Raw genomic sequence first — 26,553 nt, 5'->3', positions numbered from 1 at the left:
GCATTTCATGATCTCAGGAAGCCCCAAAGCACTGTGGTCCATGACCACAAAGGGAAATAATCTAATTTTAATGGTTTAAATAAATTTGAATATGATTTGCTGCCCCCCACCCCCATGCCACATGAACCCCATTACTGAATATACAAACCTTGCTGACGTCACCTCGGTGAGGTTTACGGGGGGGGGGGGGGGGGGGGGGCGTAGGGGGAGCACAAATGTAAGTATAGCCCCCATGGGAGAGGGACATGCCCACATAGTGCCACTCCTAGCATGGAGAGGGGAGTGGGCAGTGAGGGGGAGGGAGCGAGGTCGGTGGATGTGGTGGTGGGTGGGGGGTGGGGGGAGAGAGAGAGAGAGAGCGAGCCCGACGGTTGTGGCGGCAAGGGTGGGGGGGATGGGATGTGTGTGGGGGGGGGGGGGGGGGGGGGTGATGTTAATTTCTAATCGGGGTGCATTCAATGGGAAACCGCGTTGACAATGGTGGGACCCAGAAGACCCTGCCGCTGGCCAATGGCGTGCTACCTCCCCCGCCACGCAGCACGTGGCGAGTTGCGTGAAAAATCACCCTCGTGGTTCCGGAAACTCTCCGCCGTTGTGGGGGAGCTGTCACAACCTCACGTGTGGATCTGTTGTAAATTCATTGATTGATCACTGCCTTTAGTCAATGGCTCCACTATTGCTGTCACTACCAGAAGACAATCATCGAATGATACAGCACAGAAGGAGGCCATTCGGCCTGTTCTGTGTGTGCTAGCTATCCAATTAGGGACCTTGGCTTTTCTTTCACAAGCGATTCCTCTGTTGTGTTAAATCAGCAATTACTTTCTATGGCAGCATACGAACAACCAGGCAGAAATGTGTAAAGCAACACATCACCTCATTATAACACTGCCATCCTCACACTCTCATCTAATTTACACCTACTGGTAGCTGCATTCATAGCTACTCTCAGGCTAGTAATCAAATTCACGCAAATATTAATTGTGCTAATTATAAACCTCATACAGACAGTATTGGCACATTAACCACCCATATGTTGCAATCATCATGCCACCTGCTGGATTACCCTCACTGACTCTCTACACTCTTTATTTTCTTCATTTTCCTAATCTATTTCAGAATGTTATCCCCCTCCTGATGGAGAGCCAGTAAGCTCCATAATCACTACCCCCTCCTCCCTAATATCTCTTCCAGGTGAGTTACAAGTCGCGGCACTAATGAAGGAAGTCTGCCATCTCCACACGCTCTGGGCCTGTATGTCACTCTAGCCTGACACATACGTGGCCAACATTCAACTGATCCTCCGAGTTGACCGAGCAACCTAATATTCGCAAACAACAGAAGGAGGCAGCCCGTCTGTCACCACCTTCTCAGGTCAACTGGGGCGGGCATTAAATGCCAGCCTTGCCAGTAACTCTCCCATATCAGGGGTTTATCTCAACTTTTACATTTTACATTTTCAACACATTTGAGAATTTGTTTAGCCGCATGCGAGAAGTGAGAGATAAGCAGCCTCAGGCAAAGGTTTGGAAATCACGCGGAGAGTTGGTTGATTGGCACACCGGGGTTAAAGTCATTCCTTAAGGTCAATGCCAGTTTCTCCTTCTGCAATGTACTCTGTTTAGTCAAGTGGCCAATTATTTGACAGACATGACTAACAATAACCCAAATCGCTTTTAGTAGCCATAGAAACCAAAGACCATCAAGGTCAGGTCCCAAAGGTAGGCCCACATGGTTTCATAAACAAGTCAAGAGCCGTTATGTCTAAACCAACACAGCTTGAGTGCCGATTGTTTTGACAGTTTCCTATAGGGTTTAATATCTTTTGAGAGGCAGAGCTTTGCTGTTGGAACAGCTGAAGTAAAATTGGAAAAGGTTTGATTGAAGTGCTTGGGACTAATGACTTTAAATATTTTTTGTGGTTTTTTTTGAAGAGTATCAAGCTCCTACGGTCTAGTTTAGTCTGGGGCAGAGATGCACCAAAAGGCTACTTCTGGTCTGCCCCCGTGTTATGTACAACACTGTTGGCCCCCGCTAGGAAATTTGTTCTCCTGCCAACCTCATTGCTTCTTCATTAGAGCAACTCTTCAGCAGTTCACACTGAGATCATCCTGTAACATCAAACCTTTTGGAAGTGAGGGGTGACGGACTATTCATCCATCTGAGCATGATTCCCTAGTCTCTCAAAACTCCGGTACGACTGATATTTTTCTTTTTCTTCTGTAACCAGATGTTCAAAATAGCAAACCAAAAGCTTGGCCAACGTACTAGGTCATAAGGAGCATTTTAAATGTGGATGTGGAGGGACTGAGGGAGGGAATTCCAGAGTTTAGAGACTAATAATAATATTTTACTGTCACAAGTAGGCATCAATGAAGTTACTGTGAAAAGCCCCTATTCGCCACATTACGGCGCCTGTTTGGGTAAGCTGGTACGGGAATTGAACCCGCGCTACTGGTCTTGTTCTGCATCACAAACCAGCTGTCTAGCCCACTGAGCTAAACCGGCCAATTAAGCTGATGTGCAAAAAGACGGAATTAGAGGACAGCAGATATCTCAGAGGGTTGGAGGAGTTTACAGAGATAGGGACAAGCAAAGGGATGGAGGGATTTGAAGGCAAGGATGATAGTTTTATAATTGAGGCATTGCGGGACTGGGAGTCAGTAGGCCAATGAGCCTAGAGGATGAACAGGACCTGGTGCGAGTTAGGATATGGGCAGTAAAGATGTTGACAAGCTCATGTTTACAGAGGGTGAAAGCTGTTGGATTGGCCAGAGTACATGGGAATAGTCAAGCTTGGCCCTACCTTGCATGGCCAATTGCTGCCACCCAGTCATCACAATCCTTCACATCCTCCGTCCTTAGTTCCAGGGCTTTCTGAGCATCGTGGCCAAAGTTAATTGTGAAATAATACTGTGGAAAGAAAAAAAAAAATCACAAAATATTTCAATGAGGCAATCATCCAGAACTCTTTTTGGACATGTTCAAGGAAGTTTCATCCTATAGCTTCCTGCCGCTATCATTCCACCCCACCCTCCCGGAATTGGTCACCTGATACCTCAACCCTTAAGGTGACCTGCCCACCCCCTAACCAGTCGGAACGTGGACAGATGCTTCATAACCCGATTGGATGATTCTCGACTGTCATTGATAAAGCCTTGCTTCCACTTCCTTCATCTCCAATATTTTTACAACGAGTAAACCAAAGTGTTCATTGAACGTGAAAAATAAAACACTTGCAATTTTTTTAATGCCCCTGTGATTTTTCTCCCTGAGTTATTATTTCGCAATAGCTTCCTGGAGATTAACCTTTAACCCCTGCCACCTCCAGGACAATCCTGGAGGATTGAGGACCCCTGTAAGAATCAGTGGGGAAATCAAAGCGAGCGAGTTAGGAATTAAAAGAGAATTCCTGCGGCACTCACAAAGGGGGAGAAATGCAAAATAAATTGCCATAGAAAACCATTGAAGCACTCAATAGAAATAGGTTCAGGAAACAATTATAGACTCTAGGTTGAGTCAGAGACAAATTCTATTGCTAAATTAACTTTGTCTCCCAGTGTGGCTCCATCATCTTACTTTGAACCAGTTTGAGAGCAAAAATTTGATAAAAGCTTTACTGGCTAAATGATATTGAGCAACATCTATTCCACTCCCTCGTTGACCCCCACCTCTGGATCTGCACTTAAAGCAATGTGTTTGGAACAGACACAATTTGTGTTTCAGCAGGTGTGAATACATAGTCTCGATCCAGATATAATTCTGCATTAAAATATCAACAGGGGAAGGAAGATATCTGGTGAATGGAAGGTGAGACTGGTTTATTCACATGTTTTTTCTATATTGAGGAGAAAGTGGACAGTGTGAGCAGTTCACACAAAGGACCATTCCACACCTCCTGACACAAGGCAGTTCAGGTATAGAGGGTTCCATTCCCTATGTTCATTAAGACATTCAATCCCATCATAGAAGAATAACAGGCTCTCAGCTGCAAGACTGTAATTATTTTAAAATAATCTTAATTGTCACAAGTAAGCTTACATTAACACTGCAATGAAGTCTGTACGTTCTCCCACGGTTTCCTCCGGGTGCTCCGGTTTCCTCCCACAAGTCTCGAAAGACGTGCTTGTTAGGTGAATTGGACATTCTGAATTCTCCCTCGGTGTACCCGAACAGGCGCCGGAATGTGGCGACTAGGGGATTTTCACAGTAACTTCATTGCATTGCAATGTAAGCCTACTTGTGACAATAAAGATTATTATTATTATTGGGTACACGGAGGGAGAACTCAGAATGTACAATTCTCAGCTGCCCGATGGCCCGCGCCGGCGGCAAGAGCGACGCGAACCACTCCGGCGTCGGGCTGACCGGAACACTTCCGGGCCTAGGCCGGTGGCGGAGGGGTTGGCACCACGCCAAATGGTGGCGAAGGTCCGGCGCGAGTTGGCGCATGCGCAGGACGGCCGGCGTGTTTCCTGTGTACCCGCAGGGGGGTCCTTCTCCACGCCGGCAATGGCGCAGAAGGAAAGAATGTCCCCACAGCACAGCCCTACCCGCAGATCGGTGGGCACCGATCGCGGGTCAGGCCACCGTGGGGGCCCCCCTGAACTGGATCCCCCTGCGCCCCCCCCCCCCCCAGTAGACTCACCTAGCCGGCCTACAAGCCAGGTCCCGCCGTGATGGACCATGTTCATTTCACGCCGGCAGGACTGGCCAGGAAACGACGGCCGCTCAGCCCATTGGGGCCTGGAGAATTGCCGGGGGGGGGGCCGCTGCAAACGGCCCCCGACCGGCACGGCGTAAACCCCGCCCCCGCCTGAATACCAGCGACGGAGAAAGCAGCAGCCGGTGTCAGAGCGGAGGGGCAGGATTCGCGCCCCCCCCCCCCCCCCCCCGGGGATTCTCCGACCCGTCGGGGGGGTCGGTGAATCCCACGTCTTTCGGGACTGTGGGAGGAAACCGGAGCACCCAGAGGAAACCCACGCAGACACAGGGAGAACGTGCAGACTCCACACAGACAGTGACCCAAGCGGGAATCGAACCCGGGTCCCTGGTGCTGTGAAGCAACAGTGCTAACCACTGGGCTACCATGCTGCCCTATAAAACTGTAATACTCCCACACAAATGTAGACAGCAGAGCTATACAAAGTCAACCAGACAGATAGATGCTGGCTGGGTCAGTATTTATTACCCAATGATAGGCCATTTTGGAAGGCATATAAGAGTCAAAAGGAGACCAGGCCAGGTAAAGACAGCAGATTTCCTTCCCTAAAGGTCATCAATGAACCAGATTGGGGTTTAAAAAAAATAAATTTAGAGTATCCAATTCTTTTATCCAATTAAGGGGCAATTTAATGTGACCAATTCACCTACCCTGCACGTCTTTGGGTTGTGGGGGTGAGACCCACGCAGACACGGGGAGAATGGGCACCAGATGGGGTTTAACAACAATCGACAATGGTTTTGTGGTCATCATTAGAAATTAGGATGAATGAGGAATTCCAGATTTTTATGAAATTCACACATAGTGACTGTCTTAAATCAGCTTGAGAGGAACTCTGATTTACCGGATCTGTGTGAAGGAAGATGATCACTGGTGTACATATTACTGAGTTAATGTAATGCTGCAAGTAGCCTTATTTGAGAAAAGCTTCCAGATAAGTAGGTGTTAGAAAATGCAACATTGATGATATGAGATCACCACACTGCGGACTGCAGGAGGCAATAGCGTGGTGGTATTGGCACTGAACTAGTAATCCTCCTGCCAAACTTGCAGGAGAAGAGAACATCCATCATCTCCATCAGCTGCTCCTGCAAGTCTGGAACAGAGAAGAAATTCCTGCCATCAGAGCCACCATCTTTAAGAAAGGGGACAAAGCAGATTGTGAGAAGTACCAAGGAATGTGCCTACTTTCCATGACCAGGAAGATCATCGCCCAAAACCTTGCTCGACACACACACACAATTTACAGTGCAGAAGGAGGCCATTCGGTCCATCGAGTCTGCACCGCCTCTTGGAAAGAGCACCCTACCCAAGGTCAACACCTCCACCCTATCCCCATAACCCTGTAACCCTACCCAACACCAAGGGCAATTTTGGACACTAAGGGCAATTTATCATGGCCAATCCACCTAACCTGCACATCTTTGGACTGTGGGAGGAAACCGGAGCACCCGGAGGAAACCCACGCACACACGGGGAGGATGTGCAGACTCCGCACAGACAGTGACCCAAGCCGGAATCGAACCTGGGACCCTGGAGCTGTAAAGCATTTGTGCTATCCACAATGCTACCGTGCTGCCCTCTCCCAACACCTTCTCCCAACCTCTGAAGAAATCCTTCTGGAAAGCCAGTATGGCTTCTGACCTAACCGTGGAACAGCGGACATGGTTTTCACTGCTCGACAACTTCAAGAGAAATGCCAGGAGCAACATCAACCACTCTACATGGCCTTCATCGATCTGACCAAGGCTTTTTACTCAGTCAATCGGGAAGTGCTGTAGAAGACCGTCAAAGGCCGGCTGCCCAGAGAAATTCATCAACTTCCTCCGACTCCTCCACGACACGATGTCGGCAACAGTGCTCACTAATGGAAATAAGAAACTTTCGAGGTCAAGACTGGAGCCAAGATTTGGAGGATGGGTGGAAAGAGGAGCGATGGAGATGAAGGACTTTTTCTTGGAAGGACAGTTTGCCAGTTTGGGGAGTTGAGGTTCCCTGGTGGAGAGGGTGTGTGCAGGTAGGGAACTTTGTGGAAAAGATCTTTCCGAACTTTCCAGTGCACCATCCTCCTCGTTGCTGGTGGAGGTGTTGCCGGTGATGGGGTTGGAGGGCGGGGTCATCTCGGTGATTTATGGGAGGATTTTGGAGGAAGATAAGGTGTCTCTGGAGGGGGGTTAGGGTCAAGCGGGAGGAGGAGTTAGGGATGGCGCTAGAGGAGGGGTTGTGGTGTGAGGTGCTGTGAGGGTGAATGCCTCAACCTTGTGTGCGAGGTTGAGGTTGATACAGCTAAAGGTGGTGCACAGAACGCACGTGATGAAGTCGAGGATGAGCCGGCTGTTTGATAGGGTGGAGGATATTTGTGAACGGTGTCGGAGGGGCTGTTAGGGAGGGAGTTCAAGAAGGCAACTCACCACCACCTTCTGAAGGGTAACTAGGGAATGTCAATAAATGCTGGCCTAACCAGCGACACCCACACTCCATAAATGAATTAAAAAAACAAACGGGAAATAAAATGTAATTGTTTTCAGTTTAGTTAAAGAATGTTATTGGGAGAGGCTGGTTGTCACCTTTGGGATTTTGAATGGTACAGGGTAAGGATGGTTGAAAGAATTAAGACTAAAGAAGAAGAACCTGATTAAAATTAAACCAGGATTACAGGTCATCCAGTTGTGGCTAAGGTGCGGGAAGAGAATTGGAAATATTGCCAGTAGTTTTGAACATGTTGTTTAGGGACCCTTCTTCAGCCAGAGGGTGGTGAATCTGTGGAGGCCAAATCGCTGAGTGTCTTTAAGACAGAGATAGATAGGTTCTTGATTGATAAGGGGATCAGGGGTTATGGGGAGAAGGCAGGAGAATGGGGATGAGAAAATATCAGCCATGACTGAATGACGGAGCAGACTCGATGGGCCGAGTGGCCTAATTCTGCTCCTATGTCTTATGGTTTTATGAATCACATGTCAGGAAATGTTTTTATACATTATTCATATTCCTAGAGGAATCAACAAGATAATCTTTATCTCCCTCTGCAAAGTGGTAATGCCAGGTTTTTGGATGATTGATATTAGCCTCATCCCCCATGAGATTACATTGCCTTCATTGGTGGCTCTCTCATCATCCAGTGGGAGGGGGAAACTACAACAACAACACCTGCATTTATGTTGCACCTTTCACATTGAAAAGCAACTCAAGGTGCATTGGAAAAACATAAGCAGACAAACTCCAACGCCAAACCAAGAAAGTGGCGGCACGGTGACGCAGTGGTTAGCACTGCTGCCTCACGGCGCCGAGGACCCGGCATTTGATCCCGGCCCCGGGTCACTGTCCGTGTGGAGTTTGTACATTCTCCCCGTGTTTGCGTGGGTTTCGACCCCCACAACCCAAAGATGTGCAGGGTAGGTGGATTGGCCACGCTAAATTGCCCCTTAATTGGAAAAAGAAATAATTGGGTAGTCTAAATTTATTTCAAAAAGACAAATGAAGAAAATATTCAGACAGGGGCAGCAGGGTAGCATAGTGGTTAGCACAGTTGCTTCACAGCTCCAGGGTCCCAGGTTCAATTCCCGGCTTGGGTCACTGTCTGTGCGGAGTCTGCACGTTCTCCCCGTGTGTGCGTGGGTTTCCTCCGGGTGCTCCGGTTTCCTCCCACAGTCCAAAGATGTGCGGGTTAGGTGGATTGGTCATGATCAATTGCCCTTAGTGTCCAAAAAGGTTAATTGGGGTTACTGGGTTAAGGGGATGGGGTGGAGGAGGTGTGTGCTTGAGTGGGATGCTCTTTCCAAGGGCCGGTGCAGACTCGATGGGCCAAATGGCCTCATTCTGCGCTCTAAATTCTATGACTTAAAACTTCTTATGAAATTTGAGGTATCCCAATAGTTATCTTAAAAAATAGCACAGCTTGAAAGATCTAATTTTACAACGGAATTCATGTTTTTCCTTTCAATCGTCACAGAAATTCATATTGACATGTAAGAAATTCCGCCAAAATGATTCCTTCCCCAGGAACGTTGGCCGGGATTCACCGACCCGGTGCCGGTGGGGGAAACGGCCGGCGAGAATCGCGCCCCACCGCCCCCGATTCCGGCTTCCGCATTCTCCAGCGCTGATTTGCGGGCGCCCGCGCGATCACTGCCACGCCGGTTGGGGGCCATTGACAGCGGCATCCCCGGTGATTCTCCGGGCCCCGATGGGCTGAGTGGCTGACGAGTTTGGCCGAGTCCTGCCGCGTCCCGCCGGCATGCGAGGAAATACGCCAGCCGTTCCGCACCTGCAACCTGCACAAAATTGCGCCCGCTGTTCCTCGCCGGCTGGAGCTGCAGGGACCACTCCTGCGGCAACCTAGCCCCGAGAAAGGGGAGAATTCCTCATTCTCGGGGGGGGGGGGGGGGCCGTTGACGCCAGAGTGGTTGGTACCGGGTTTCACGCTGGCGTGGGGGACATAGCCCCATTATTAGAGAATCCCGCCCATTGACACAGGAACAGAGAGAAATCACCGGCATTTACAAATTTGAGCTGCGAGGGAGAAAAGTCGTTCCAATAGCGGGAAACAAACACGTGTGTTAAACATCTGTGGTAAACATGTGGAGTTAGCAAATGTGTTAACTATGTGTGTTAACCATGTGTGTTAAACATGTGTGTTAAACATGTGTGTTAAACATGGGGAGTTAACTTGTGGGGTTAAACATGTGTGCTAAACATGTGGAGTTAACATGTGTGTTAAACATTTGGGGTTAAACATGGGGGCTACATATGTGGATTAAACACACGGGCTTAATGTGGCTTTAAATATGTGGGGTTAAACCTGTGTGTTAAACATGTGGGGTTAAAGATGTAGGTTAAACATGTGTGTTAAACATGTGGGGCTAAACATGTGGGATTAAACATGGGGGCTACACATGTGGGTTAAACATCTGGGGTTAAAGACGTGGAGCTAAAGATGTGGGGTTAAACATGTGGGGTTAAACATGTGTGTTAAATGTGTGGGTTAAACATGTGAGTTAGCATGCGTGTCAAACATGTGTGTTAAACATGCATTTTAAATGTGTGTTAAACATATGGAGTTAAACGCGGGGCTATACATGTGGGTTAAACGTGGGGTTAACATGTGGGGTTAAACATGTGGGTTAAACCTGTGGGATTAAACATGTGAGTCAAACAAGTGTGTTAAACATGTGGGGTTAAACATGTGGGGTTAAATATGTGGGTTAAACAAGTGTGTTAAACATGTGAGGTTAAACATGGGGGCTACACATGTGGGTTAAACATGTGGCATTAAAGACGTGGGGCTAAAGATGTGGGGTTAAACATGTGGGGTTAAACATGAGGGGTTAAACATGGGGCTAGACATGTGGGTTAAGCATGTGGTGTTAAAAATGTAGGGCTAAAGATGTGGGGTTAAACATGCGGCATTAAACATGCGGGTTAAACATGTGTGTTAAACATGTTGGGTTAAACATGTGTGGTAAACATGTGGGGTTAGCAGATGTGTTAACCATGTGTGTTAAACATCTGTGTTAAACATGTGGAGTTAACAGGTTGGGTTAAACATGTGTGTTAAACATGTGGCGTTAACATGTGTGTTGAACATGTGGGGTTAACCATGTGGGGTTAAACATGGGGGCTACACATGTGGGTTAAACATGCAGGGTTAAACATGTGGGTTAAACCTGTGTGTTAAACATGTGGGGTTAAACATGTGGGGTTAAACATGTGGGTTAAACATGTGTGTTAAACATGTGGGTTAAACATGTGGGGTTAAACATGTGGGGTTAAACATGTGTGTTAAACATGTGGGGTTAAACATGTGTGTTAAACATGGTGGGTTAAACATGTGTGGTAAACATGTGGGGTTAGCAGATGTGTTAACCATGTGTGTTAAACATCTGTGTTAAACATGTGGAGTTAACATGTGGGGTTAAACATGTGTGTTAAACATGTGGCATTAACATGTGTGTTAAACATGTGGGGTTAAACATGAGGGCTAAAGATGTGGGGTTAAACATGTGGGTGAAACATGTGGGGTTAAACATGTGGGGTTAAACATGTGGGGTTAAACATGTGGGGTTAAACATGTGGGGTTAAACATGTGGGTTAAACATGTGGGGTTAAACATGTGGGGTTAAACATGTGAGTTAAACATGTGGGTGAAACATGTGGGGTTAAACATGTGGGGTTAAACATGTGGGTTAAACATGTGGGGTTAAACATGTGGGTTAAACATGTGGGTGAAACATGTGGGGTTAAACATGTGGGGTTAAACATGTGGGGTTAAACATGTGGGTTAAACATGTGGGGTTAAACATGTGAGTTAAACATGTGGGGTTAAACATGTGGGTTAAACATGTGGGTTAAACATGTGAGTTAAACATGTGGGGTTAAACATGTGAGTTAAACATGTGGGGTTAAACATGTGAGTTAAACATGTGGGGTTAAACATGTGGGTTAAACATGTGGGGTAAATGCTGATCTTATACTCTGAAGTGTGCTATTTTCTAGACAATAAATTGTGCACTGAATCAGACTGGAAATAAAAATGCTGAAGGGGATTTTTACAGGAAGGCTTCATCACAGGTTTGATTCGGGGCAGATAATATTTATAGTACAAGGTACGTACTTTGTGAGGTAGAGGCATACAAACGGAACAAAATCATGAATGGGTGAAGTGATTGCTTTATTTGGTACATCGCTGCCGCTGCAATATTTGCTCATCAGACTATTACTCTCGTACCTTTACAACCCATTACTGTCATTTGACAATAGCCGCTTGTTGAATATTCTACACAAGTACATTCGGAATCGGAGCAGGAGTAAACCATGCCCACTCTTGATCCATCTTCTCTATTTAAGATCATGGCTGGTCTTCTAGCGTAACCCCACTTTCCTCCCCACCCCAATCCGGCATCTTTGATTCCTCAGTGTCCAAAAACATTTGGAAAGTGTATCTGACCACTTTTTCTCTTCCCACCCGCACTAACCATTGCTCACCGAGACTTGAACTTATAATACCATGGAACTCCTACAATGAAGAAGGAGGCCATTCATCCCATCTGGACTGCGCCAACCCTCCAAAAGAGCCTACTAGGCCTACTCCCCCATCCTATCCCCATAGCCCCACCGAACCTGCATATTTTTGCCCACTAAGGGGCAATTTAGCATGGCCAATCCACCTAAACTGGCACATCTTTGAATTGTTGGGGGAAATTGGAGCACCCGGAGGAAACCCACGCAGACACGGGGAGAACCTGCAGACTTCGCACAGTCACCCAAGGTCAGAATTGAACCCGGGACGCTGGAGCTGTGACACAGCAGTGCTAACCACTGTGCCACCATCCCGCGAATTGAATGAGACATTAAACAACTTTTTACAATATATATTAATGATGTGGAAGAAGGAACTGAAGGCACTGTTGCTAAATTTGCAGATAGTACCAAGATTTGTAGAGGGACAGGTAGTATTGAGGAAGCAAGGGGACTGCAGAAGGATTTAAGAACATAAGAACTGGGAGCAGGAGTAGGCCATCTGGCCCCTCGAGCCTGCTCCGCCATTCAGTGAGATCATGGCTGAACTTTTGTGGACTCAGCTCCACTTTCCGACCTGAACACCATAACCGTTAATCCTTTTATTCTTCAAAAAACTATCTATCTTTATCTTAAAAACATTTAATGAAGGAGCCTCAAATGCTTCACTGGGCAAGGAATTCCATATATTCACAACTCTTTAGGTGAAGAAGTTCCTCCTAAACTCAGTCCTAAATCTACTTCCCCTTATTTTGAGGCTATGCCTCCTAGTTCTGCTGTCACCCACCAGTGGAAACAATCTGCCCGCATCTATCCTATCTATTCTCTTCATAATTTTATATGTTTCTATAAGATCCCCCCCGCATCCTTCTAAATTCTGAGTACAGTCCTAGTCTACTCAACCTCTGCTCATAATCCAACCCCCTCAACTCTGGGATTAACCTAGTGAATCTCCTCTGCACACCCTCCAGCGCCAGTACATCCTTTCTCAGGTAAGGAGCCCAAAACTGAACACAATACTCCAGGTGTGGCCTCACTAACACCTCATACAGTTGCAGCATAACCTCCCTGGTCTTAAACTCCATCCCTCTAGCAATGAAGGACAAAACTCCATTCGCCTTCTTAATCACCTGTTGCACCTGTAAACCAACTTTTTGCGACTCATGCACTAGCACACCCAGGTCTCTCTGCACAGCAGCATGTTTTAATATTTTATCATTTAAATAATAATCCCTTTTGCTGTTATTTGGACAAGCTAGGAGAGTGGGCAATGAAATGGCAAATTAAATACAATGTGGAAAAGTGTGAGGTTATGCACTTTGGAAGGAGGAATTTAGACACAGACTATTTTCTAAATGGGGAAATGCTACGGAAATCAGAAGCACAAAGGAACTTGGGAGTCCTTGTTCACAATTCTCTCAAGGTTAATGTGCAGGTTCAGTTGGCAGTTAGGAAGGCAAATGTAATGTTAGCATTCATGTCAGGAGGGGTAGTATACAGGACCAGGGATGTACTTCTGAGGCTGTATAAGGCTCTGGTCAGACCCCATTTGGAGTGTTGTGAGCAGTTTTGGGACCTGTATTGAAGGAAGGATGTGCTGGGGCCTTGGAAAGGGTCCAGAGGAGGTTCACAAGAATGATCCCTGGAATGAAGAACTTGACGTATGAGGAATGGTTGAGGACTCTGGGCCTGTACTCGTTGGAGTTTAGAAGGATGAAAAGGGATCTTATTGAAACTTACAGGATACTGCGAGGCCTGGATAGAGAGGTTGTGGAGAGAAAAACTAGAAACAGAGGACACCATTTCAGACTAAAGGGACGATCCATTAAAACAGAGATGCGGAGGAATTTCTTCAGCCAGAGGGTGGTGAATCTGTGGAACTCTTTGCCGCAGAAAGCTGTGGAGGCCAAATCACTGAGTGTCTTTAAGACAGAGATAGATAGGTTCTTGATTAATAAGGGGATCAGGGGTTATGGGGAGAAGGCAGGAGAATGGGGATGAGAAAATATCAGCCATGATTGAAATGGGAGCAGACTTGATGGGCCACGTGGCTTAATTCTGCTCCAATGTCTTATGGTCTGATAACCTAGGGACCTGTCTGACATTCAGGTGGTTGTAGGAGATCCTGTGGCACAAATCTAATCCCATCCTGGGCATTATTCCTCCTTCAACCATCATTACCAGATGTAACTTCATTTAACCTCAGCATTATCTCTGGGATCTTTCCATGCACATATTGCATGCCAAGTCTACCTTACATTACAACAGGAATTACCCTTCAAAAATAACACTGTTTTACTAATTATGAAGTAATTACAGCACAGAAACAGGGTCATTCAAGCCAACTGACCAATCATCTCACCCCATCACCATATCCTTCTACTCCTGTCTCCCTCATGTGTTTATCCAACTTTCACTTTCACTTAAATGCACTTAAGTTCACCCATCCACTACACCAGCGCAGGCGCAATTGGTCTGATGTGTACCAGCTTTAATCTTTCTCTGAATTATTAGTGAAAAAGGGATTTGTTCCAAGGGCTTAAGGAACCCTGTTTCATAGATAGTACGTAAACTCGTTGAATGATGCACAGGCAGTTTGGACACTGTTAAGAATATATTACTGTGTGTGTGTGTGTGGGGGGGGGGAGGAGGAGGAGGGTATGTGTGTGTGCGGGGGGGAGGAGGGTATGTGTGTGTGGGGTGTGTGTGTGTGTGGGGGGGTGCGTGTGGGTGTGTGTGTGGGGTGTGTGTGTGTGTGTGGGTGTGTCTGTTTGTGGGGGGGGTGTGTGTGCGTGTGTGTATGTGGGGTGTGTGTATGTTGGGTGTGTGTGTATGTGGGGTGTGTGTGTGGGGGGTGTGGGGTGTGTGTGTGGGGGTGTGTGTGTCTGGGGTGTGTGTGTGTGTGTGTGGGGGGGGTGCGTGTGGGTGTGTGTGTGTGGGGTGTGTGTGTGTGGGGTGTGTGTGGATGTGTCTGTTTGTGGGGGGTGTGTGTGTGGGTGTGTGTGTGTGCGTGTGTGTATGTGGGGTGTGTGTATGTGGGGTGTGTGTGTGGGGGGTGTGGGGTGTGTGTGTGGGGGTGTGTGTGTCTGGGGTGTGTGTGTGTGTGTGGGGGGGGTGCGTGTGAGTGTGTGTGTGGGGTGTGTGTGTGTGTGGATGTGTTGAATGGGGCAGTGGTAGGGATGGTCTAAAGCAGCACATTCTGTGAGAGAGGATGAGTGTAGTGGGGTATTTCGCACATCTCTCTGTGTCTGCGTGGGTGCTCCGGTTTCCTCCCACAAGTTCCAAAAGATGTGCTGTTGGGTGAATTGGACATTCTGAATTCTCCCTCTGTGACCCGAACAGGCGCCGGAATGTGGCGACTAGGGGATTTTCACAGTAACTTCATTGCAGTGTTAATGTGAGCCTACTTGTGACAATAAAGATTATTAAAATATAATCATTAACTCTCTCCAGTGCCATAGTTACACTCCCCAGTGTCTCTGTTACTTTCCCTTGTGTCATTTTTATTCTCCCAAGTGTCTCTGTTACTCCCTCGTCGATACTCTCCACACTGTTATTCTTGGTAATGGAACCCTTTCAATCTATTGTATTATAATTTTCTCTGCAGTTTTCGACAGAAGATGAATTTTATGCCTTACGGAGCCTGGACAATTTGTATCATCCAATGGTTAAGCCTGAAACTCGACATTAGCGTTTCCCTCCCTCCCTCCTGCTCTAACCAAAACAAAAGCACTGTGATGTGGACAAGCAAAGGTAACAAAGGATATAACGGCCATCAGGTAAGTGATTGACTAGTGACTGATAAGTAGTTTTTATTTTTAATTTTTATTTTCTCTTTTCATTTCTCTTACTCTGTCTTGATGTTGTTGTAAAGTTAACTTAAGGATTCAGCCATGGCAGGAGATCCGTGACCCATGTCATACTCCTCCTGTGCAATGTGGGAATTCAGGGATCCTTCCAGTGTCCCTGACACCTGCACGTGCAAGGGGTGATTCCAACTGCCTCTTTCAGAATGCTGGATGGCAGTAAGGGTACAGCAGTTATTATGGGTGACTTCAACCTGCATATTGATTGAGCTATTCAACCTGGTAGCAATGCGATAGAGGAGGGTTTCCTGGAATGTATAAGGAATGGTTTTGTTGTCCAATATGTCGAGGAACCAACTAGAGAGCAGGTCATCCTAGACTGGGTATTGTACAATGAAAGGATTAATTAGCCACGTTGTGGTGCGAGATCCTTCAGGGAAGGGTGACCATAATATCGCAGAATTCTTCATTAAGATGGAGAGTGACACAGTTAAGTCTAAGACCAGGGGCAAAATTCTCCCCTTCCCGGCGGGGCGGGGGGTCCCGGCGTAGCGGAGTGGCGCCAACCACTCTGGCGTCGGGCCTCCCCAAAGGTGCGGAATTCACCGCACTTTTAGGGGCTAGCTCCGTGCCGGAGTGGTTTCCACTCCGCCGGCCGGTGCCAAAACTGGAGCCAACCAGCCCGGCGTCGGGGCTGGCCGAAAGGCCTTCGCCGGTCCGCGCATGCGCCGGAACGTCAGCAGCCGCTGACATCATCCCGGCGCATGCTCGGTAGAGGGGGTCTCTTCCGCCTCCGCCATGGTGGAGGCCGTGGCGGCAGTGGAAGAAAAAGAGTGCCCCCACGGCATTGGCCCTCCGGCCGATCGGTGGGCCCCGATCACGGGCCAGGCCACTGTGGGGGCACACCCCGGGGTCCGATCACCCCACACCCCTCCCAGGACCCCGGGGGCCCGCTCGCGCCGCCAATCCCGCCGACACAGAGATGGTTTAAACCACGTCGGCGGGATTGGCCTGTCAGCGGCGGGACTTCGGCCCATCGCGGGCCAGAGAATCGCCGCCGGGGGCACGCCGATCGGTGCGGGGGGCACGCCGATCGGCGGGGCGTGATTCCCGCTCCCTCCGATTCCCGGGTGGCGGAGAATTCCGGCCACGGCGGGGGCGGGATTTACACCAGCCCCAGGCGATTCCCCGACCCTGCGGGGGGTCGGAGAATTTTGCCCCAGGTTCCTGTACTTAGAGAAAGCTAACTTTGAAGGTATGAGATGTGCATTGGATAGGATAAGTTGGCAAAGGATACTTAAGGTAGCACAGTAGCATTGTGGATAGCACAATGTCTTCACAGCTCCAGGGTTTCAGGTTCGATTCCGGCTTGGGTCACTGTCTGTGCGGAGTCTGTACATCCTCCCCGTGTGTGCGTGGGTTTCCTCCGGGTGCTCCGGTTTCCTCCCACAGTCCAAAGATGGGCAGGTTAGGTGGATTGGCCATTCTAAATTGCCCTTATTGTCCAAAAATTGCCCTTAGTGTTGGGTGGGGTTACTGGGTTATTGAGATAGGGTGGAGGTGTTGACCTTGGGTAGGGTGCTCTTTCCAAGAGCCGGTGCAGACTCGATGGGCCGAATGGCCTCCTTCTGCACTGTAAATTCTATTAAGGGGTTGATGGTGGGTAGGCAATGGCAGACATTTAAAGAACATATGGATGAACTTCAGTAATTGTACATGCCTGTCTGGTACAACAGTAAGAAGGGGAAGGTGGCTCAACCATGGTTAACAAGGGATGGCTCCAATCGCACCCCCATCCCAGGGAGTAGCCCGGGGGATATTGGGCACCCTGAGAGAGGAGGGGATGATGGGGCCACGGCGGTGACTCCCACAGGCGAGGTGCCGAAACACCTCAGACTCCCCACCCCCCTCTTGTCCCTGGCGTATCTGGTGGGCACAGGGCAGAACCAGTTGGGACCACACCATCTGGGACAACTAAGCAGCAGCCGGGCCCATCCAGGCCCGGTCGCCCCAGAAGAGTTTGTAAGGAGCATCCAGGATGGGTTCTTCAAACAATATGTAGATAGTCCAACTAGGGAAGGGGGTGTACTGGACCTGGTATTGGGGAATGAGCCTGGACAGGTGGTAGAAATGTCAGTAGGGGAGCATTTCGGGAACAGTGACCACAATTCAGTAAGTTTTAAAGTGTTGGTGGACAAGGATAAGAATGGTCCCAGGGTGAATGTGCTAAATTGGGGGACGGCTAATTATAACAATATTAGGCGGGAACTGAAGAACGTAGATTGGGGGCGGATGTTTGAGGGTAAATCAACATCTGACATGTGGGAGGCTTTCAAATGTCAGTTCAAAGGAATTCAGGACCGGCATGTTCCTGTGGGGAAGAAGGATAAATACAGCAAATTTCGGGAACCTTGGATAACGAGAGATATTGTAGGCCTCGTCAAAAAAAAAAGGAGGCATTTGTCAGGGCTAGAAGGCTGGGAACAGACAAAGCCTGTGTGGAATATAAGGAAAATAGGAAGGAACTTAAGCAAGGAGTCAGGAGGGCTAGAAGGGGTCACAAAAAGTCATTGGCAAATAGGGTTGAGGAAATTCCCAAGGCTTTTTACACATACATAAAAAGCAAGAGGGTAGCCAGGGAAAGGGTTGGCCCACTGAAGGACAGGGGAGGGAATCTATGTGTGGAGCCAGAGGAAATGGGCGAGGTACTAAATGAATACTTTGCATCAGTATTCACCAAAGAGAAGGAATTGGTGGATGTTGAGTCTCTGGAGAAGGGTTTGTAGATAGCCTGGTGGATGTTGAGTCTCTGGAGAAGGGTGTGTAGATAGCCTGGGTCACATTGACATCCAAAACAACGAGGGGCGGTTTTCTTCGAAAACCGGTGGGGCGGGCAACTCCAACGTGAAGGAGTAACGTGAACCACTCTGGCGTCGGGCAGCCCCTCCGCACCTTCAGGGGCTAGGCCGGCGCCGGGGTGGTTTGCGCCGTGCCGCCTGGCGCGGAAGGGGCTTGGCGCCATGCCAACCGGTGCCGAAGGGCCTCCGCCAGCCGGCGCGAGTTGGTGCATGCGCGGGAGCGCCAGCGTGTACTGGCATCATCCCAGCACTGGTCATCATGGATCGGTACGCCAGCCGCTATGGAGGAATAGTGTGCCCCCATGGCACAAGCCCGCCCGCGAATCGGTGGGCTCCGATCACGGGCCAGGCCACCATGGGGGCACCCCCTGGGATCAGATTCCCTTGCGTCCCCCCCCCCCCCCCCGAGGACCCCGGAGGCTTCCCGCGGAGCCAGTTCACGCCGGAAATACCTGTCGTAACATACGGGTGGCCAATATAGGCCCATTGCGGGGCAGGAGAATCACCGGGGGGGGTCGCTGTGAGCGGACCCCAACTGGCACGGTGGGATTCCTGCGGCCGCCAAATCCCCGGCTCAGGAGAATTCGGCAGCCGGCGGGGCGGGATTCACGCCCCCCCCCCCCCCCCCAGGCGATTCTCCGACCCAGCGGGGGATGTCGGAGAATCCCGCTCGAGGTGTTGGGCATCTTGAAAAATATTACGGTAGATAAGTCCCCAGGGTCTGATGGGATCTACCCCAGAATACTGAAGGAGGCAAGAGAGGAAATTGCTGAGGCCTTAACAAAAATCTTTGGATCCTCAGTATTCAGGTGAAGTCCCGGAGGACTGGAGAATAGCCAATGTTGTTCCTTAGTTTAAGAAGGGTAGCAAGATAATCCAGGGAACTACTGGCCAGTGAGCCCTTACATCAGTGATAGGGAAATTACTGGAGAGAATTCTTCGAGACAGGATCTACTCCCATTTGGAAGCAAATGGACGTATTAGCGAGAGGCAGCACGGTTTTGTGAAGGGGAGGTCGTGTCTCACTAACTTGATAGAGTTTTTCAAGGAGGGCACAAGATGATTGATGCAGGTAGGGCAGTGGATGTTGTCTATATGGACTTCAGTAAGGCCTTTGACAAGGTCCCTCATGGCAGACTGGTACAAAAGGTGAAGTCACACAGGATCAGGGGTGAGCTGGCAAGATGGATGCAGAATTGGCTAGGTCATAGAAGGCAGAGAGTAGCAATGGAAGGGTGCTTTTCTGATTGGAGGGCTGTGACTAATGGTGTTCCGCAGTGATCAGTGCTGGGACCTTTGCTGTTCATAGTATATATAAATGATTTGGAGGAAAATGTAACTGGTCTGATTAGTAAGTTTGCGGACGACACAAAGGTTGGTTGAATTGTGGATAGCGATGAGGACTGTCAGAGGATACAGCAGGATTTAGATCAGTTGGAGACTTGGGCGGAGCGATGGCAGATGGAGTTTAATCCGGACAAATGTGAGGTAATGCATTTTGGAAGGTCTAATGCAGGTAGGGAATATACAATGGCAGAACCCTCAAGAGTATTGACAGACAGAGAGATCTTGGTGTACAGGTCCACAGGTCACTGAAAGGGGCAACACAGGTGGAGAAGGTAGTCAAGAAGGCATACGGCATGCTTGCCTTCATTGGCCGGGGCATTGAGTATAAGAATTGGCAAGTCATGTTGCAGCTGTATAGAACCTTAGTTAGGCCACACTTGGAGTATAGTGTTCAATTCTGGTCGCCACACTACCGGAAGGATGTGGAGGCTTTAGAGAGGGTGTAGAAGAGATTTACCAGGATGTTGCCTGGTATAGAGGGCATTAGCTATGAGGAAAGGTTGAATAAACTTTATTTGGAGATGCCGGTGTTGGACTAGGTGAGCAGAGTTAGAAGTCTTACAACACCAGGTTAAAGTCCAACATGTTCGTTTCAAACACTAGCTTCCTGAGGAAGGAGCAGTGCTCTGAAAGCAAGTGTTTGAAACGACCATGTTGGACTTTAACCTGGTGTTGTAAGACTGCTTACTGAATAAACCTGGTTTGTTCTCACTGGAACGAAGGAGGTTGGGGGCGACCTGATAGAGGTCTAAAAATATATGAGGGGCGCAGACAGAGTGGATAGTCAGAGACTTTTTCCCAGGGTGGAGGGGTCAATTACCAGGAGGCATAGGTTTAAGATGCGAGTGTTAAAGTCAATATTTTCCAGCTTCTGTAGTAGGAAGATTCAACATGCTCATTAAGACAAAATAACAAGGCTTTACTTACGAAGAGACTGCATGCAGTAATGGATGAAACTTGAAGTCAGAGAGCAGTCAGCAAAACTGCTGATTCCTTCTCAAGTTCGCGCTTTCACAGAGAATCAGCTCAATATTTATATACTATCATTATGAAGATTGTGTGACAACAGTTTAGTCAGGAATTCGATCGGTAATAGAAACGGAGGCAATGTCATAAAACAGACCTTTTTTGTCCCATCACTCAGACCATTATCTTGTCCTTGGAGGGAACATTGAAAGGTCGGAGGAGACTTATTTCTTCCTGAACTTATCTTGTTTTATTCCTACGGCCCTGGGTTATGACGAGTTAGTTTTATCAGGAGTTGCCGAGGTCCGGTATTTTGGAATGGCTTGACCTTCTCTGATCTTATTCAGACTTCAAGTTATGCAGAGTTGACCTTATCACTCTTACAGTCTGAAATGGTTCGGGCAGCTTTTCTTACATTGTATCAAACATTTTGACCAGTCTTCCCATTGACCAGTTTTCCCATCATGCCATTACTTAATTCCTACCATATCACATTCCCTCCTTTTGTCATATCATGACAACTAGTTAAATAGGTATATCCATGATTCGATTGAAAATGCATTTACACAAGCAGGCAAGCAATCCTATCCCTAGTAGCATTAGTAGTAGTAGTAGAATGAAGGCCTTAAAGATCCAGTAAAATAATCCGTGACCCAACCACCCTAGCCAACCCGGCGGGTTATAGTCATGAAATTCACTGCCAATCGCTTGAATTTGAGCAGCCTGTCTCTTAATATGGTCGGCCAGGTTAGTGATATTTTCAGAGCCATCTGGAATGTAAGTACATCACTCCTGACCTACGATAGCGCACGTTCCGTCCCTGCGAGGCTAACAGATAATCCAAAGCCAGTCGATTTTGTAATGCCACGGTCCGGACAGCCACTAGCTCAGCTGAGACCTCGGCCATTGCCTGTCCAGTGTCCCTGGCTTCTGTTGCCGTTACGTTTGCCAGTTGTTCCAATGCTGAGGCCATGTAGATCAGTTCGTTGGATGCCCGTTCCGTACAAGGGAAAGGCCATCATAAAGAACTGTTCAGTTTTAGAAATAGTCCTTTTTGCTCGTGAGGGGGAGTGCTTAAGGGTGGGTAGGTGACGCATTTGGGGCATGACATATCCCAAAAAGCAGGATCCTGTCCAATCAATGGGGAGCCACGGATATGCTTTAGTGCCGCATATGAAATAGGTTCCATTATAGGCTGTAAAATCATCAGCCAATGTCATCCAGGGGATTGGGGATGTCTGTCCCCATGAACTGTTAGAGGTTATATTCCATACCCTGGGCCAATCACAGTTAAACCTGCCCTTGTTGGATATGCCTGGCACCGGTCTTTGCCAGTCCATTGTAAGGTTGCACCTACTTTACCCCATTAACTTTCCTTTCCCTGATTTATTAAAACATATGGAACCTTGAACATTATACGAGTGGACAGTGAGGGAGGGTGGAGTCAGGGCATGATTATAGGTAGGCTGATACGAAGCTGAAAATTTAGTCATGTCATAGCCAGGAGATCTCCATATTTCCATATCCCCCCTATCTCCCCGATCCCTGTTTGATTTTGTCGGAAAATCCATTCAACCGTCTCTGCGTTATGAAAGGGGAGGGATTCTAGAGGCATTCCTTCCCTCGAATGGACGGGGATGTGGGTACAAACCCAACACTTGCTTACATTCAATTTTTCAGCTTAAAGATATGACATATATAAATAGGTGTTGGAAGGCAGGTCTTGTTTAGTTTGTTTTTTTACTACCGAGTGTGTAGAGGTTTGTGTAGAGTAGCCTGTCATCCGCAGGTATTCCGAGGGGGACCTGCATCCCGTCGATCACCCCCTGGACTCGGGGCATCCCGGCCCTGGCATCTTGGTGGGCTCGGTACACATTGAAGTGGATGTATTAAGCCGACCGGGCATATAGGGCCTCCATAGGGCGCGGATGCACCTATGAGTTCCTGGACAGGTCCCCACTTGGTACCTGGAAGGATCCTTGGCGTAAACTTTCAGGGTGACCGTCGCCATGATGGCCACCGGGAGTGGGTGACCTCTCCCATACCCCCCACGGTGCAAGGTGTGCCATCATCTGGCAGATATGTTGCACTGTCTCCCTGCTCAGCCGGAGTCTTCGACGGCATGCCCGGTCCGGCAGGTCCTCGAATAACAGGCGCTGCCGGTACACATGAGGCCTCACACGGCACCTCCTTTGCACCTCCACCTCCTTGGCCTTTTGTCGGCTGGCTCTCCATGCTGGGCGGCAGCCTTCTGTTCCTCTGCGGCCCGCTCCGCTACTGCCCGCTCCGCTGCTACAGCTTCCTCCTCCTCTTCGAGCAGTGCCCGCTCGTACAGCCGCAGGGCACCCCCCAGGACTGCGCGACCAGCAGGAAGGCCACCATTGCTGGGTGAATTCCAATATCCATTGTCTGCAGCGGGTGAAAGGCTGACATGTTAGAATAGTGCGTACCCCCGTGCCCAACCAGGTCCAACTGGGTACATGGTGGCACCGACTGGCACTGTGAGCTCTGTCCCCGCATGTCCCATGCAACCCCACACATCTGGCCTCGTTGGTGCCAGGCTCCATGGGGACTCTAGCCTTGGGGTCTGCTCTGCTGCCAGGGGTATCATCAGCTGGCGCTGCCCGTGCCAGTGGTACACTTCGTGAGACGCGCCCAGTACCCCCTTAGGGGCTACTGTGGGCATTGCCCTTGAGTGGGTTGAGGGGGTGGTATGGCGGAGGGTGGGGTGCCGGGGTGGAGTGGGTGGGGGCACCCAGACAGCCAGTGTCGCTCTGCAGAACCAAGGGGCAAGATGGGTGGTCAGTGGGGTGCGCAGCAAGGTGGCTGCCATGTAGGCTGCGGCAACGTCAGTCCGTGCTTGGACACTGCCCCAGTCCTGTGGGGGGGTGGGTCACACCGGCCACACGGCCCGTTCCCTGTCACCACCACCCCCCTCCCTCCCAGGCCCTGGCAGTGCCCTCCCCCACCCCAGCCAACCCAGCCAGTGTTAGGACCGGCAGCCTGGGGTCACGTCTCTCCGTGTCCGACCTCCTCTCTCTCCCTCACCAGCCAAGACGCCGGTGCCACGATTTTTAAAAGCACAAGTGAACCGCGCCGTGGGAAACTTGGCCTATCAGAGGTGGAGAATCGCGAAGGCCTCTGAGGGAAACCGGGTCAGGCCCACTAACGATATGCAAACGGTGTTTACCGTACGTGCGTTCCGGAATGCATTGACGCCGCGGGCGATGGAGGATTATGATTTGGCGTGAAATCGGCGGCCGCCACGATATCGCCGGCGGAACCGATTCTCCGCCAATGCCGTTTCCTGATTTCCATGCCAGTCGAAGAAGAATCCCGGCCCGTATTTAAACACACAGCTCCGACGAGGTAAATGAGTGAGGCAGAGTGGGGTGGCCATTTCAACGCACCCAAGCTGCTATCCACCAAACAGGAACAATGACTGATGTGTTGAGCAATTGCTGAGTACAAATTCCAAAATTGTAAACAGCTCAAGTGATTTTTCTTTATTTTAAACATTTTTGCAGACAATTCACTGTCGCTCTGGAAATATTACTGAGCGAGTTGGTTAAAAAAGATTTATTTATTTCAGTTACAGAATGTTCTAGTTAATTATACAGCTGATGGTTGGTTTCTGTGGAAACCAATTAAAGATTTTCCAAATGTACTTTTTTTGTGATGGAGTGTTTTCTTCTGGGTCCTATTAATTGAATAATATTGAAAACATGTTGCACGGAAATCAGTAAATGCTGTTGCATTTACACTGATAGGGGTGGGAGAGGTCAGAACCACATTCTCTAATTAGACAGGCTGCTTGAACCCATCTCATTTTTGTTTGTTTCTGCTTCAGGCAGTGAGGGAAATACACAGTTATTTTGGACATGCCTAACCCAGTACTTATATTTAGCATTAACTGGATCAAAGTATTAGATTGTCCACGGTTCAACTTTTGTCTCATTTGTTTAATTTAGAGTGTCCACTTGGCTATAGCAGCAGCCCCTGAGTTAGAATGTAGAGAACAAAACTGGAACTTGTGTCAGTACTGAGAGAGTGCTGCACTGTCAGAGGGTCAGTACTGAGGGAGTGCCGCACTGTCAGAGGGTCAGTACTGAGGGAGCGCTGCACTGTCAGAGGGTCAGTACTGAGGGAGTGCTGCACTGTCAGAGGGTCAGTACTGAGGGAGTGCTGCACTGTCAGAGGGTCAGTACTGAGGGAGTGCTGCACTGTCAGAGGGTCAGTACTGAGGGAGTGCTGCACTGTCAGAGGGTCAGTACTGAGGGAGTGCCGCACTGTCAGAGGGTCAGTACTGAGGGAGTGCTGCACTGTCAGAGGGTCAGGACTGAGGGAGTGCTGCACTGTCAGAGGGTCAGTACTGAGGGAGTGCTGCACTGTCAGAGGGTCAGTACTGAGGGAGTGCTGCACTGTCAGAGGGTCAGTACTGAGGGAGTGCCGCACTGTCAGAGGGTCAGTACTGAGGGAGTGCTGCACTGTCAGAGTGTCAGTACTGAGGGAGTGCTGCACTGTCAGAGGGTCAGTACTGAGGGAGTGCTGCATGGTCCGAGGGTCAGGACTGAGGGAGCATTGCACTGTCAGAGGGTCAGTACTGAGGGACTGCTGCACTGTCAGAGGGTCAGTACTGAGGGAGTGCCGCACTGTCAGAGGGTCAGTACTGAGGGAGTGCCGCACTGTCAGAGGGTCAGTACTGAGGGAGTGCTGCACTGTCAGAGGGTCAGTACTGAGGGAGCATTGCACTGTCAGAGGGTCAGTACTGAGGGAGTACTGCACTGTCAGGGGGTCAGTACTGAGGGAGTGCCGCACTGTCAGAGGGTCAGTACTGAGTGAGTGCAGCACTGTCAGAGGGTCAGTACTGAGGGAGTGCCGCACTGTCAGAGGGTCAGTACTGAGGGAGTGCCGCACTGTCAGAGGGTCAGTACTGAGGGAGTGCTGCACTGTCAGAGGGTCAGTACTGAGGGAGTGCCGCACTGTCAGAGGGTCAGTACTGAGGGAGTGCTGCACTGTCAGAGGGTCAGTACTGAGGGAGTGCCGCACTGTCAGAGGGTCAGTACTGAGGGAGTGCTGCACTGTCAGAGGGTCAGTACTGAGGGAGAGCCGCACTATAGAGGATCAGTAAGGAGAATCATTACTTGAGGAAATGGTGCACTGTCGGAGGGTCAGTACGTTTACAATTCCAGTTGATGTAAAACTGGGCAGGAGGGTCCGAGAATGGAGCACTGGCTGAAAAGAACGTAACTGGGAGGTTTGACAAAGGGTCATCTGGACTCGAAACGTTAGCTCTTTCCTCTCCCTACAAATGCTGCCAGACATGTTGCAATTTTCCAGCATTTTCTCTTTTGGTAACTATTATACATTTTTATCAAACTGGAGGAACAGAATCACAGGACAGCTAATTTGTTTTAATAGCAAGAAGAAAAATATTTACCAAACATAAAGAATTGGATTAAAATGCAATACTCCTATACCCCTTAGGTTAATAATTACACACGGATTTTTAAGATTAACGTGGATGGTACAGTACATTTGACAAATGTCACGTTGATGTAAAAAGTCCCTTTTTTAAGGCTAAATTGCTGTGGTCAAAAACACCCTCTACTGAGTCCCGAGATAGATTCGTTGGTTTTCTTCTCAGAATCTCATCAGACGGTTGTCATATGAACGTTTCCAAACTCCACTCCCAAAACATGCTTTCAAAATCCTTCTCTCATAATCATACTTTCCATTATCGGTTTGCATTCTGAAATCCACTCCACATTTTCCAAAGAACTCTTTAGAACTCAGGCTCTGGAGAATACCCGGTTGGCCCGCTAATGATATGCAAACG

General features: G+C 49.0%; 1 protein-coding gene across 1 annotated transcript in view; it reads right to left on the bottom strand.

The window, feature by feature from the left end:
• Positions 1-26,553, bottom strand: part of rasgrf1 (Ras protein specific guanine nucleotide releasing factor 1) — a 173,218-nt gene that overhangs the window by 103,953 nt on the left and 42,712 nt on the right. The window contains exon 2 of the mRNA XM_038813451.1: positions 2,807-2,913. Within this exon, the coding sequence (XP_038669379.1) occupies positions 2,807-2,913 (107 nt within the window). The remainder of the gene's footprint in view (positions 1-2,806; positions 2,914-26,553) is intronic.

Source organism: Scyliorhinus canicula, chromosome 12, assembly GCF_902713615.1.
Source record: "Scyliorhinus canicula chromosome 12, sScyCan1.1, whole genome shotgun sequence".
Classification (NCBI taxonomy): Eukaryota; Metazoa; Chordata; class Chondrichthyes; order Carcharhiniformes; family Scyliorhinidae; genus Scyliorhinus; species Scyliorhinus canicula.
Note: the sequence above shows the minus strand (reverse complement) of the source record. Positions and strands in the feature narration are given on the sequence as shown.